General features: G+C 39.8%; 1 protein-coding gene and 1 non-coding gene across 4 annotated transcripts; both read left to right on the forward strand.

Moving 5' to 3' along the window:
• The first annotated feature begins 3,454 nt into the window (after nt 1–3,454).
• Nucleotides 3,455–3,547, forward strand: trnai-uau (transfer RNA isoleucine (anticodon UAU)). The gene is given in 2 exon segments: nt 3,455–3,492; nt 3,512–3,547. It is a non-coding gene; the product is annotated as a tRNA-Ile (tRNA).
• A 1,780-nt stretch (nt 3,548–5,327) lies between these two features.
• LOC136709451 (uncharacterized) lies at nt 5,328–11,663 on the forward strand. Of its 3 annotated transcripts, none has more exons than XM_066684702.1 (18): nt 5,328–5,776; nt 7,134–7,205; nt 7,291–7,404; nt 7,508–7,606; nt 7,711–7,755; nt 7,841–7,921; nt 8,040–8,192; nt 8,276–8,319; nt 8,429–8,498; nt 8,606–8,692; nt 8,778–8,876; nt 8,962–9,045; nt 9,270–9,374; nt 9,564–10,251; nt 10,357–10,516; nt 10,673–10,727; nt 10,865–10,927; nt 11,165–11,663. In XM_066684702.1, the coding sequence occupies exons 1-14, from the start codon at nt 5,561–5,563 to the stop codon at nt 9,702–9,704; spliced, it is 1,410 nt and encodes a 469-aa protein (XP_066540799.1). In that variant the 5' UTR covers nt 5,328–5,560; the 3' UTR covers nt 9,705–10,251; nt 10,357–10,516; nt 10,673–10,727; nt 10,865–10,927; nt 11,165–11,663. The 3 variants fall into 3 exon arrangements, with proteins under 3 accessions (XP_066540799.1, XP_066540798.1, XP_066540800.1); XM_066684701.1 differs by having other exon boundaries at nt 10,868–10,927; nt 11,165–11,662; XM_066684703.1 differs by lacking the exon at nt 5,328–5,776 and adding an exon at nt 6,950–7,031 and having other exon boundaries at nt 10,868–10,927; nt 11,165–11,662.
• The last annotated feature ends 1,089 nt before the right edge of the window (nt 11,664–12,752 follow it).

Raw genomic sequence — 12,752 nt, forward strand, 5'->3', positions numbered from 1 at the left:
AATATATAAACCACATAGATGAACAAATTCAATACAGCCATATCACCAAGGACAAACATAGCAGAGTTCAGTGAATTTACACTAACCTTTCCAAAGTCAGTTTGCCAATTTTCTGATCTATTAGAGATACCCTGGTCAATGTTACATTAAGTTATAGAAAAGTATCATGTTTATGCCAAAAAAAAAAAAAAAACAGCTCATATAAGAAATTTTGAGCACCACACTCCTACCACACTGCAAAGTCCTATAATGCATAAAAGTCTCAAACTGTGTCAATAACATATAATATGTGTAAATAACATCAGCTCAATTTCTGATGATGATTAATTGATTGTTTTCATGTCTGAGCAGATACAAATATATGAAAGACCATCAAGTGCCTGGAACTGTGTAAATGCATAATTTGGAGTGATGAACTATGAGCTTCACTATCTGTCTCATGAATCTGTATTTGGCAGCTTAAAGAAAATTAAACATGTTCAAATATGTAGTGCCAGCTGTAAATTTGGTAGCGGTCACAGTCCGTGATGTATTACTGATTTATTTCAGGGTTAGTTTTGTTGGACAAATGTAGTTAATGAGACTTATTCATGTTTCAACAGGCAGTTTGCCTGTTTGTTCCACCTTTCTTATATTTGAAGGGTGCCTTCTTCAGAATGCATGTTTAAGTTATTTTCAGATGTTTTATAAGATTTATAGCCCTGATGGTGTATCTGGCCAGGTGCTAAGACCTTGGGCTGAACAGCTCTGTGGTGTCTTTATACATATTTTAAATTTTTCACTGGCCCAGGCAGTCATTTCTGCCATTGTTGTACTGTTATGTTCTATGTTCAATATAGAGACTAGTCTGTTTAGTTGCAGAATGAGCAAAACAATCATTTATATATATATATATATACTTTTTTTGGTAAATAATAATAATTTAAATAATAAAATATTTATATATGCTTCTAACTGTTCAACAATATAATTTATTTGTTTATACAAATTCTCCCAAAATACATTGTTCAGAACAATAAACACTGGAATATTTTCATTATTTAACACCATACACCAGTAGGTGACAGTAAAGCACATGATTCACGAACATCATGATTTCCAACAGTGATAAAAACAAAACACAGAAATTTAACATGTTAAAACGCAAAATATATATGTTTTAACACATTCAAAACAAATTAACATGCCCATATCTTACATGTTAACGTGGCAAATATGTGCTTGTTAACACAACATATACTCTATGCGTTAACATGGAGAATCCAATATGTTTTGAGCCCAATGGCCTTCAATAAAATGTGCAGCGTTAACTTTTGTACATCCTAAGATATTTAGATGATAAGAGACTACCATTTACTGGCTGTCGTCAATATACTATGGCATGCATCCGGGGCCAAAACTGTCTTAATTCTAACACCTGTACATATAAAATTTTACATGTCCAGAAATAAAATATGCGTGTTGATGTATTGAGACACCATTTTTTATGTGTACAGACAGCATATGGAAAGGCATTTTAACATTAAATTGAGCAATTGAATTTACATTACAGATATCTGCAATTAATTTATGACTAGACACAATTCTAAATTAAGATATCTCTAATTATATTTTAACTAGTGTAAATGATGTCAAATTTACCATTGAGTTCAGTGGAAGCTCTCATTTAAGATATCTGAAATTAATTACTATCTTAAACTTTAGACTAGTCTGAATTACAATTAAATCTACAATGAAATTATGAGTAGTCAAAAAAATAAATTAGAGATATCTTGCCTTTTGTTCCGACTCATCATTATTCCAATTAAAGAAACCTTAAATTCCCTCTATATTAAGCATATCTTAAATATATTTTAAGATATTCATTCATTCATTGCCTGTAACCGCTTATCCAGTTCAGGGTCACAGTCAGTCCGGAGGCTAGCCGGAATCACTGGATGCAAGGTGGGAACACACTCTGGAGGGGGCACCAGTCCTTCACAGGGCAACACACACTCACAAATTCGCTCACACCTTTAGACACTTCTGAGTCACCAATCCACCTACCAACGTGTGTTTTTGGACCGTGGGCGGAAACCCATATGGACATGCGGAGAACACACCAAACTCCTCACAGACAGTCACCCGGAGCGGGACTTGAACCTGCTGTGCCACCGTGCCGCCCAATTTTAAGATATCTGAAACTAAATGGTAGATACTTTAAATTAAATTTTAGAATTAAAGAAATGACTAGTCAAAACTAGTAGAGATGTCCAAATTTTTATTTTTGACTAGTCAGAATTCCTTTTAAGATAAATAAATTACATATATCTTGAACTTATTTGCCTTTTGTATTTCTGATATCTTAAATGATAATTCTGACAGGTCAGAATTTGATTGTAGATATCTTAAATTATTATTCTGACTAGTCAAAACGTAGCTGACATACATAGCACATTTTCACACCATGTAAAAGGTCTGCATATTATAGTGGATTTTGGGTTTACATTTTCAGTAAAATTACTTAATATTGGTGGTTGTGGGTTGCTTTTTTGAGCTTGTTTCTAAAATGTAGTTGCCTTTTTGGACTTGGTTCCTCTATAGCAATAATGTCCAAGAAAATAAGCCTATGGACACTTTTGAGTCACCAATCCACCTACCAATGTGTGTTTTTGGAGGAAATCGGAGCACCTGGAGGAAACCCACGCGAACAACACATCAACTCCTCACAGACACTTGGAGCAGGAATTGAACCCACAACCTCCAGGTCCCCGGAGTTGTGTGATTGCGCCACCGTGCCGCCATAGTGTCAACATTTTTAGCATAATCATTTTAGCAAAATCATTTAGGACAGTAATTTGAGCGGTCCGATGGTGGACCTGCATTGGTCTACATGGTACACCAGCCTTTTTATGCAGTGGACCGTTATATACTCACTGTCTGGGCTATGAGAACTGTTTCAAAACCATATAATCTATGCCTTGCATACTCACTCTGACAACACTCTCTATCTCACACGATGCAGCAGAAAATTACAACAGTTAATTGTGTCCCATGCTTTATGTCACGGTTTTTATGGCTCCATTTTGTATCCCATGGAGCCATTACGAAAAGTGTCATGGCAGAAAAATTGAGGTTTTTTATGACAAGAGAGGCCTCCAAACTTTGAAAACCATTAACAGTGATTACTGCTTTATTTCTGCTCCACATGTGGGCAAAATTGACTTACTTTTGCTGTCTCAGATTACTTAATTTTGAAATGACCCTAAATTATGGAGACTGCTAACTGAAGCTATAACACAGACCGAAAGAACATTGAATAACTTAAACCACGTACAAACAACAGTCGTTGTTTTCCTTCAAACATATTGTTCCGCATTAAAAAACATTTGAACGTAAACAAACAAGAGAACGACGGTTAATAAGGCCACCATTAAATCAGTGGATAAGCCAAACAATACATTGGTCTATACGAGCTCCAGTGGCGCAATCGGTCAGCGCGCGGTACTTATACAGCAGTACGACTGAAGCAATGCCGAGGTTGTGAGTTCGAGCCTCACCTGGAGCAGAGGTTTTGAGTGTGGTTCTACTACAAGCCAAATTAAGCGAAATGCATTATTACCCAATGATACTGCCTTATGTCTAATTAGTTACCAAAAATATGATTCAACTAACAAATTGTGGCACAACCGGTTAGGTCTTTCTTCCATGAAATGTACTGTAAAACTGTGGCGCGTGAACGTCTTCGGATTAGTAATGTTTTTTTATGTAGAAAAGGAGGAAAGAGCGAATAATTCTATTTAGCAAATTGGTGACGTAGTGCTATCTCTCTCGAATTTTTTTTCTTGAGAGTGCACGTGTTCTTTAATAATAATAATCATACACAAGATAAGATGTAAAATAGCCCGTCACATAAGTACCCAAACCACCCACTGTATCACTAGCTCTTCACAGGGGTCATCAGGTGACCCACCTCCCCTCATCAGTGTTTCGCTGAATTAAGCCCACAACACCTCCTCCAGAAGACTCAACAGAAAAGTCTGGCGTCCCAGACCCACCCCCCTCCAAGAAAAACAAAATTCAATTAAATCTAGCAGGTATAAGAGCATTATAATCCCACATATATAGCTATCTACTTGTTAAATCGTGACGTATCGACCTTGTGAAACGTCACGTCCGGGTTCAAGCCGCTGCCCGGTACAGCAAAGTTGGTGATTTTGCCGCTAGATTTAGTAACTTTTCAGACCTCCTAGCCAATTATTATGAATAAATAACCCGACCGGCACCAAATCTAGCTCATTCCTTTACAAACCTTAACTACTTTTTATTAGATAATCGATAGTGCAACTCGTTACAACACCGGGACTGACAGTGAGCAGGAGACGTCCGCGGCTCCTGCGCTTCCAGAGACAGCAACGGGAGATACGGTGTTACACCAAATTCTGTCTCCATCAAATTCTTTGACCCTAGAGGGCGCTACTTTATAGCGTTGACATAGGGGGTCACAACATCTGACAGCTGCCGTCAGAATGTGTGACCTCCACCGAATCTCCATATAAACCTTATAAACATTCAGGTTTAAGTACATTTATGTAATTAATATTCAGTGTGGAGTCACAAATTCTGACGGCAGCTGTCAGAAACTGACCCCTATGCTGGACATGAATTAGCCCTCTCTAGGGTCACAGAATTCGGTGTAACAACGGCTCTCTCCTTCGGTTCCCAGAAATAACTGTGGGAAACACAGCTTTCTCTCCGCGGTTCCCCGGCTCCCAGAGACGGAGCAGCTGCAGCTCTCTCTCCCAGAGGCGTAGCACACAGTCACGGCAGATCACACAGATCAGAATGTGCAAACAGTGCTGCCAAAGGAACGTTTGCTTCAGTTTACGTTTAATGTACTCCTTGTAATGAACCCCTGCACCAAGACAACATAACTGATTGAGACAGCTTTATTCAAACCATAAACACTTGCCTTATGAATGTAAGAGATGGGACCAAAGGCGCGATTGGACCCGGAATTGGAAAAACTTCACGTTTGGCGTTAGACTTAACAAGCGGATAATTTCCGATCAGTTCAAGTACAAATGTACATACAGTATATGGCAATTATTAGGCCTCCACTGGAGAAAAAAAATGAAAAATGCTTTTTTAAAAAAACACGGTGAACACAAATTTTATAATAAAATGCCATGCTGGTAGCTTAATAATTTTTAAGTTTATCAAATGAATTATTTATTTCAATTAAAATCATAATGAATTATTTAAAAAGCATATATTATTAAAAAATATATATATACATTTCCGTGATCGATGATGACGTAGAGTGGTTCTGCTCCCGTCGCCCCGGAGAAGTTGGACACTTCTTGTTTGTAAACTAAAGTAAACATGTTTGTGTTTAAACGTACGATCGGAACGTGAAGCGCTTTCAACTGGTTTAAAACCTGTGATTTGCTTCAGTCGTTAACCGACCCAAGCTGAACTTTCCAGAGCTCCAGACTTGACTTGTCTACTCTTTTCTTCCAGCTTTCCACAGTATCCTACAATTTTTAATTTCTTCTCCGAGATTTTCTTCACTGTTTCAATGCAGGTGTTCGGTTCCCGCGGCTTCTCTCACCTGAAGCTGCGCCACCTGCTGTTGGCGGCCGGCTCCATCTCCGCCGCCGCTGGACTTTATGTCCTCTACTCCCGCAGGAGAGCTCGACATCGCCCCCCGACTGTGGTGGACCTCCACATTCAGTCAGTGCTGCAACATCATCCTGACCATGATGTTGAACCTCTCTCCAGTGCTCAGGCTGAGGTGAGTTTTCCAAAGGATTTTCCTCCATTAATCACAGCTGTAGATAAATATATTAGAGTGTAATTCATTGGAAAAGGAATTAAAACAAATAAAAATAAACAACCAACGAAATAAAAAGAGTACGGTTGCTAAGCGTACGGTTGCGTACGAACTGCTATGGCAGTTCTTACAAAGTGCTCGCTAAGATGCCCCATATAATTGATTGTTAAGTGAGTTTTATGGTGTTGCTAAGGTGTTTATTTTTTTAAAATATTGTTGCTCAGGTCTTGCTGAATGGATGCTATATTGTCACAACAGTGTTCAAATATGGTTGATTTGCTATGCCAGGGTGCTCAGTTGTTAAGGTATTTCAGATAGTCTCTAATTTGTTTTATGTGGTTGCTATTGGCAGTTGAAACAGTATTTCAGGTGGTTACTAAGGTTATTCTATGAGATTGCTATGCTATTAAGGTTTTTAGCTTTTAGCAGATGGTTACTATGATGTTGTTAAGTAGTTCAATTAGTTTTACTGTTGGGGTGTAAATATATGCAGTACTGTGTTATCATAAGTGGTTGCTAATGTGTTGTTAGATCTTTTTTAATGTTGTAATTCATGGTTGCTTGCATGGAGGAGTTCTTGAAAAATATACATTGTGATTATGCAGCTAGGTTGTTGCCAGGTATCTAATATAGTATTGTAGACAGTTGCTTTGTAGTTGCTAGGGTGTTTCTAAGCACTTTTCATTCATTCACTGTCTGCAACTGATTGTCCAGTTCAGGTTTGCCGTGGGTCAGGAGCCTACCTGGAATCACTGGGCGCACAGAAGGGACATGCCCCAGAGGGGGCACCAGTCCCTCACAGGACGACACACACTCACAATTATGGAAACTTTTGAGTCACCAATCCACCTACCAATGTGTGTTTTTTGGACTGTGGGAGGAAATGTGAGCAGCCGGATGAAACCCACGCAGACACAGGGAGAACACACCACACTCGTCACAGACAGTCACCCGGAGAAAACCCACGCAGACACAGAGAGAACACACCAAACTCCTCACAGACAGTCACCCGGAGTGGGACTTTAACCCACAACCTCCAGTGCCGCCTCATTACTAAGCACTTGCTAAAGAATATTAAGTGCTCACTAGTGTGTTACTAGGTAATTGTGCATGTGTTTGCTGGGATGTGTGTAGGCAGTTATCTCAGGTGGTTATGTGTTTCTTGGCGTTGGCTGTGGTCTCTAGGTGGTGCTTAGCAGTGCATTTATTATTCCAGGTGAATGCAGTGGTTTGGCATAGTTTCTGATTACAGTAGTTTATGTCTCTAATCTGTGAAGGTTTCTTCACTAATGTCACCTCTCTTCTCCACTTATTGCAGGACATTGCTGACGGGAACTGGCAGGTTGCGCTCTGCCCAGTGACCATTGACGCAGCGGTGACTGTACGCACTGTAAGCGTGAGGACAGGTTGCACTTTTGGTTTGTGTTGGTTGTGACTTCCAGATCTGTGTCCAACATGGTTCTTTCTGTTTACAGTTTTTGAGACTTTTCCTGGAGAGGCTGGTTCTTACTTTTCTCTCCAGCGAGATACAGAACTCTAACAGGACTCTGAACCTGTCTCACGAACATTGGCTCAGCAGAGACTCGCAGGTAACCGGACACACCCACCTGTGTTCAGCACTACACAGCAGTTGCTTTCAACAGCACAATGTGACTGATTTAGGAGTGTTTTTTTTATACTTCTATTTTACAGAGCATTTACATCAGGCGGCAATTTGTGCTGCAGGTGCGTGGGACAGTGTCTCACTCATGGTGGATCCTCACCAACGACTTCTATACATCCACCGATGAGGTTGAATTACACTTCTTTATAATTAATAAATATAATTAATTGTAGCTAATGTTCCTTTATTATTGTAGGTAATTATTAACAAAAGTTCCCAATTTCTCTCACAGGGCCCCTGTTACTATGCCTCAGTGCACAGAGTCACCATTGCTGAGGTATGAACTTGTCTTAAAATATGATAGACCTGATAAAGCTGGTATGAGGAGTCACTGAATGGGAGCTTTATGTTGTGTACTTTAGCACATTGAAGGCCGGCTGGCTCAAGTGGGTTCCTACGGCCTGACCAAGCACCTCCGCACTTCATCTGAGAAAGGTGTTCAGGTAAGCAGGTTCCATTTGATGTTAACTCATTTCTGCTTGTATCATATACCTATCAGCAAAGCCACAGTGCTACGTTTTAGCCAAAGGTGCTACAGATTTAATATCTGTTGTTCTGCAGGTCACAGAGCCTTTTCAGACTTATCAGGAACTATACATCATTGATCATAGCTGGATTGTTGTTTATCGCTCTGAGCCAGAAAATGCTCCACCTGAGCCACAGCCTATGTGTACTTCCCCTCCATACGAACAGCCCAGGACATCTTCGGCTGAGGTAAATTTAAAATGGCTATTTATGGTTATTACCTTCAGAATTTCAATTTGGCTGTACTAATCACGGTACATTTGGTTCTACAGGCTGAGGATGACTGTGCTGAGGCTTGTGAAGTGCCTGCTTTATTGTAAGTGTTTTATACATCATTTAGGACCCTAATGAGAATGGTGGTCTCTGACTTCTGCACAGTACTCTTTGGTTCATGAGCACAAATGGAATGCCCTTTGTTTTCACAGTACCTACATGTTGTCTAAGAGTATCACCAGCTTCTCTCTTAGACTGGATGCCCTGCGCCATGCTTTCTCTGTAAGTGTTTCTCAGATGTAATGAATTTTCATATGAATTCTCACTGTTGTTATGTAACAATGTCTCTCCAGACTTTACTTACCCTTTTTCTCCCCTTCACTTTGTAGGCCATTCTGAGTGACCAGCTGTGCTGCAACCATGTCTCTGTGGCTGGCAGAATGATCCTTGGTGGACTGGCCAGTCTAAATGCCAGGGTAGGATGCAGTCATGACCTAAACACATGCTCTGTGAACTGAGTGGTCAGTTAAAATATTCTGATCATCTGTCTCCTTCCTCCAGAATCTGACTGACTTCCAAGGGGCGTTTGACAGCTTGCTGGCGGTAGCTCAGTATCCCCCCAACCGCGGAGCTATCGAAGCAGAGCTGGCACGGATTGGGGTGAGTTAGATAGACTACAGTCAAAAACAGAACACAATTTACCACACTGATTTTACTCTGATACAGAATGATCTTGTTTTCTCAGATTATGCACTACAACCTTGTGGATGTGGTGTTTGAATTGGTGCTATTTGGAGTTCTTGGACGAATGAGGCCTCAGATCTGTTCAGTAAGAGAGTTTTCTTATGGCAGTAGAAACTAAATAAACCTTGAGGTAGATTTTAAAGCTTTTACAGTGTGTCAGGAGAAGACTTGATTTAAACCAGTAACACATCACTGCAACTGAGTAAACCTCCAACACAGAATATCTTACAGTCCTGATGGAGGATCATCTTTTTCACAGGCAGATATTCAATCTCCCAGAGCAAATATATGACATTACTCTGATTTCAGACTCCAGGGGGGTTTCTCAGTTACCTCATGGCCATGCTGCATTCTCTTTTTTCCTCAACGGAGCAGAGATCTCCCAGGGCAGACGAATTCCAACTTACCGTCCAGGTAACAGTCATTATTCACCACGAGAGAGCTTTAGGGGAGTCTTAATCCGTTTAGATGAGAATATATAGTGACTTTGTTTTTGTGCTCACACACATTGATTCAGTCAAATGAAGTGGAGACACACTACAAAGACTTATGCAGTGCAGTTTGTACATAATTTCTCACTTGGCAACTCTTTTTGTATCTCAGAGCACGCTGTTGCAGCTTCTGGATGAGGTCTTTGCCCTGGAGGAGCATGTGTATGAGGATCCAGGGACCCTGAACTCTGCAGTGTGGGAGTATATTGAATACCACACCCAGCAGCTCCTGGACAGGCTTGAGGACTTCTAGAACTCCCTCATATCTAATCTAGCACCCGATCACTCCCTCATCCGTTCACTGCCTTTTCCTTATTCTTCCCTATGCCAGTGTGTCCAGAGTTTCTCAGTCCTGGTCCTAGATTTCCTCTAGAGTTCCTCTGCCCTGCACGGTTGGGTGTTCTCTCCTTTCCAGTGCACCATAATCCATGTATGAAGATCTCCTTAAAGACAGGGCTACCTCAGGACAAGCACTGAGACACACGGAGTTCCACCCCTCCCTCTTCCCCGCCAAAAACTACATTTTAAATGACATATTGATGTTATTATTGCTGTGTTATTATATTGTGACACTTCTGATGTGTTAGTTTGTGCATGTAGCAGTTAAATGATATATTTAACAATTTGTAATTTCTATTTACTTCACTTTTTTTACTGATGGAATCATACACATGTGTGTAACAGCTGGTTTTAATCTCACTGCTTTAGAATATCACTTGAATTGTTGGTTTTATAATATATGCGAATTCTAACCCAAGTTACTCTTTTCTCTCTTTGTGTTCCTGGCTGTGAGACACAAGGTGAGTTAAATATGAGATAATGTTATATTAATGTAAATATTGCTAGTCATATATGGCACATCGTAATGAGTGGGCTGGCCATTGTCTCTTCCTCTCTGTCGGCAGGGAATGTTGCTCACTGTGTTTAGGTTCCAGTCACAAATGAGGATCACATGAGGAGATCTGTCCCGGGATGCCATCTACGGTCTTCAAGCAAACGTCAGTCAGTCCAGCACAGAGAACACTACTGGACTGTCCGACTGACGGACCTCCACCACATCCACCCGTACAAACATTCCATTTAATCACTTTTTTGTAGTTGACTGCTCTGTTTTTGTGTTGTTTCATGTATGGGTGTGAATTACATTTGACGTATATTTGATTCTATATTCAACTATTTTCCTCCTTCTCTTTCTGTGTTTCTCTGTGTGTTTGATGGTAGCCTCCACATCGAGACAACCAGCAAGAAACACTTAGGACCACCTCTGAGTGATACGGTAATGCTCCATGCAGTATATATCACTCTTACACCATCACTCACTCATTTTCCTCATATTTAGTTTATATTGATTAAAATCTCAGTACTGTTGTTTACTACATTTCTTTACCTGACTTTGTCTTTCTCCTGCTTCAGCAGCTCTAGAATATCAAGACCATGAGAAGGATGAATTCTTAAACTGGAATCATTTAAGACAAGGTAAGATAAATCTGTCTTAAATTTTAAAAACATTTTATAGTTTTAGCCACTTTCTGTAAAAGTAGTTTATAAATAATAATAATAAAAAAAGTATAGTTTTTGTTTCATGTTGTTGCTAGGATCCCAGATAGTTGCTAAGGGGTTTCTCTGTGTGTCCTGTTTTCTGTGTGGTAATGCTTTTAAGAGGTTTGATAGTGGTTTTGACTTCTAGATTTGCCTTGTTTTTTCCCATTGCAGAATTTGGAAACAGAAGAAAACCAGTGAACCCCATAATGACTGCACTGCACTTGTTTACACCTCACTTCAGCACTTTAAAATAAACAACCTGCACAACTTTTTCTGCATAATATTTTATTATTACGTAGTAATATGGTTTATTATTGTGGTAAAAGTTGTTATTAAATGTTATGTTATTATTATATTTATATAACCATTAAATATATTAAAGTATTTTATTTTTTAATAGTGTAGGCTTATTTAACATAGTCCATAGCCTATTTGGAGCATTTAAATTGATCTCATAAACACTTTGATGTTACTGTTGTCCAGTCAGGATTGGCGATTCGAAAGTGTCCGTAGGTGTGAGTGAATGTGTTGCCCTGTGAAGGACTGGCGTCCCCTCCAGGGTGTATTCCCGCCTTGCGCCCGATGATTCCAGGTAGGCTCTGGACCCCCCGCGACCCTAAATTGGATAAGCGGTTACAGATAATGGATGGATGGATGGATGTTGTCCAGTCAGGAGTGTCACCCTACTTTTAATGGCATTGAGATGTAAGTTTTTGGAAGTATAATTAAAAGCCAAATGCAAGGGTAATATCCATTTAGTCAATGTTTTGAGCATTATATATAAGAAATGCACTGCTTAATTTAATAGTATTAATAAAAGAGGCCATACCATGAAATTACTTTATTGTAAACAAGGAAAAGAAATCTAAGGGGGGACAAATGTAGCAATTACAGAGTCTGAAAATAGAATACACAGGAAATTAAATTCAAAGTGTGCTGACTACGAAGGCTGTCTTCTCTGAACACACTTTTGGGCTTTTTTACCCAGACACAAGATTGACTACTTGTTGTGATGACAGATATGCTCTGATCAGCCATTACTATAACTCCACCTCATTTTTCTGCACTGAGCTCCTCTGACCATACAGGAGCAATTTGTAGTTCTACAATTATAGACTGTAGTCCATCTGTTGCTCCTTAATTTTTAGTACCCTTTCAACCAATTCGATGTTCAGGACCTCAAAATGACCACCAGAGGGCAGGTATTATTTCATTCTCAGATCAGTCTCAGAGCTGCAGTGACACTGATGTGGTTATGGTGTGCTAGTGTGTTTTTCTGCACTGGTGGATCAGACACATCAGTGCTGGATGTTTTAAACACTGCACATTCACTGTCCATTCTGTTAGACACATCTGCATCATTGGTCCACGTTGTAGATGTAAAGTCAGAGACAGTAGCACATCTGTCACTGCACAGTTTATCTTGGTCTTCCTCTAGTCTTTCATCAGTGACACAGGACACTGTTGAATGGATGTTTGTAGTTGGTGGACTTTTCTCAGCCCAGCAGTGACCGTAATGGGTTTAAACACCCCAGCAGCACTGCCATGGCTGATTAATTTGTACCAGCACAACACACAGCAGAGCTTTGAAGAACAGGATGACAGAGGACAAACTAAATATGATGAACAGCAATGTAGAATCACAATGAACTGTAGGGTCACTGGAGTTGAAAGAGTGGACAGTGAGTGTAGAGTTGTTTTTACTTTAATGACTGATCTTTGTCTAATTGCGAGATAAATTTAAACCACACAACACTTT

The sequence above is a fragment of the Hoplias malabaricus genome, chromosome 11 (genome assembly GCF_029633855.1).
Source record: "Hoplias malabaricus isolate fHopMal1 chromosome 11, fHopMal1.hap1, whole genome shotgun sequence".
Lineage (NCBI taxonomy): Eukaryota > Metazoa > Chordata > Actinopteri > Characiformes > Erythrinidae > Hoplias > Hoplias malabaricus.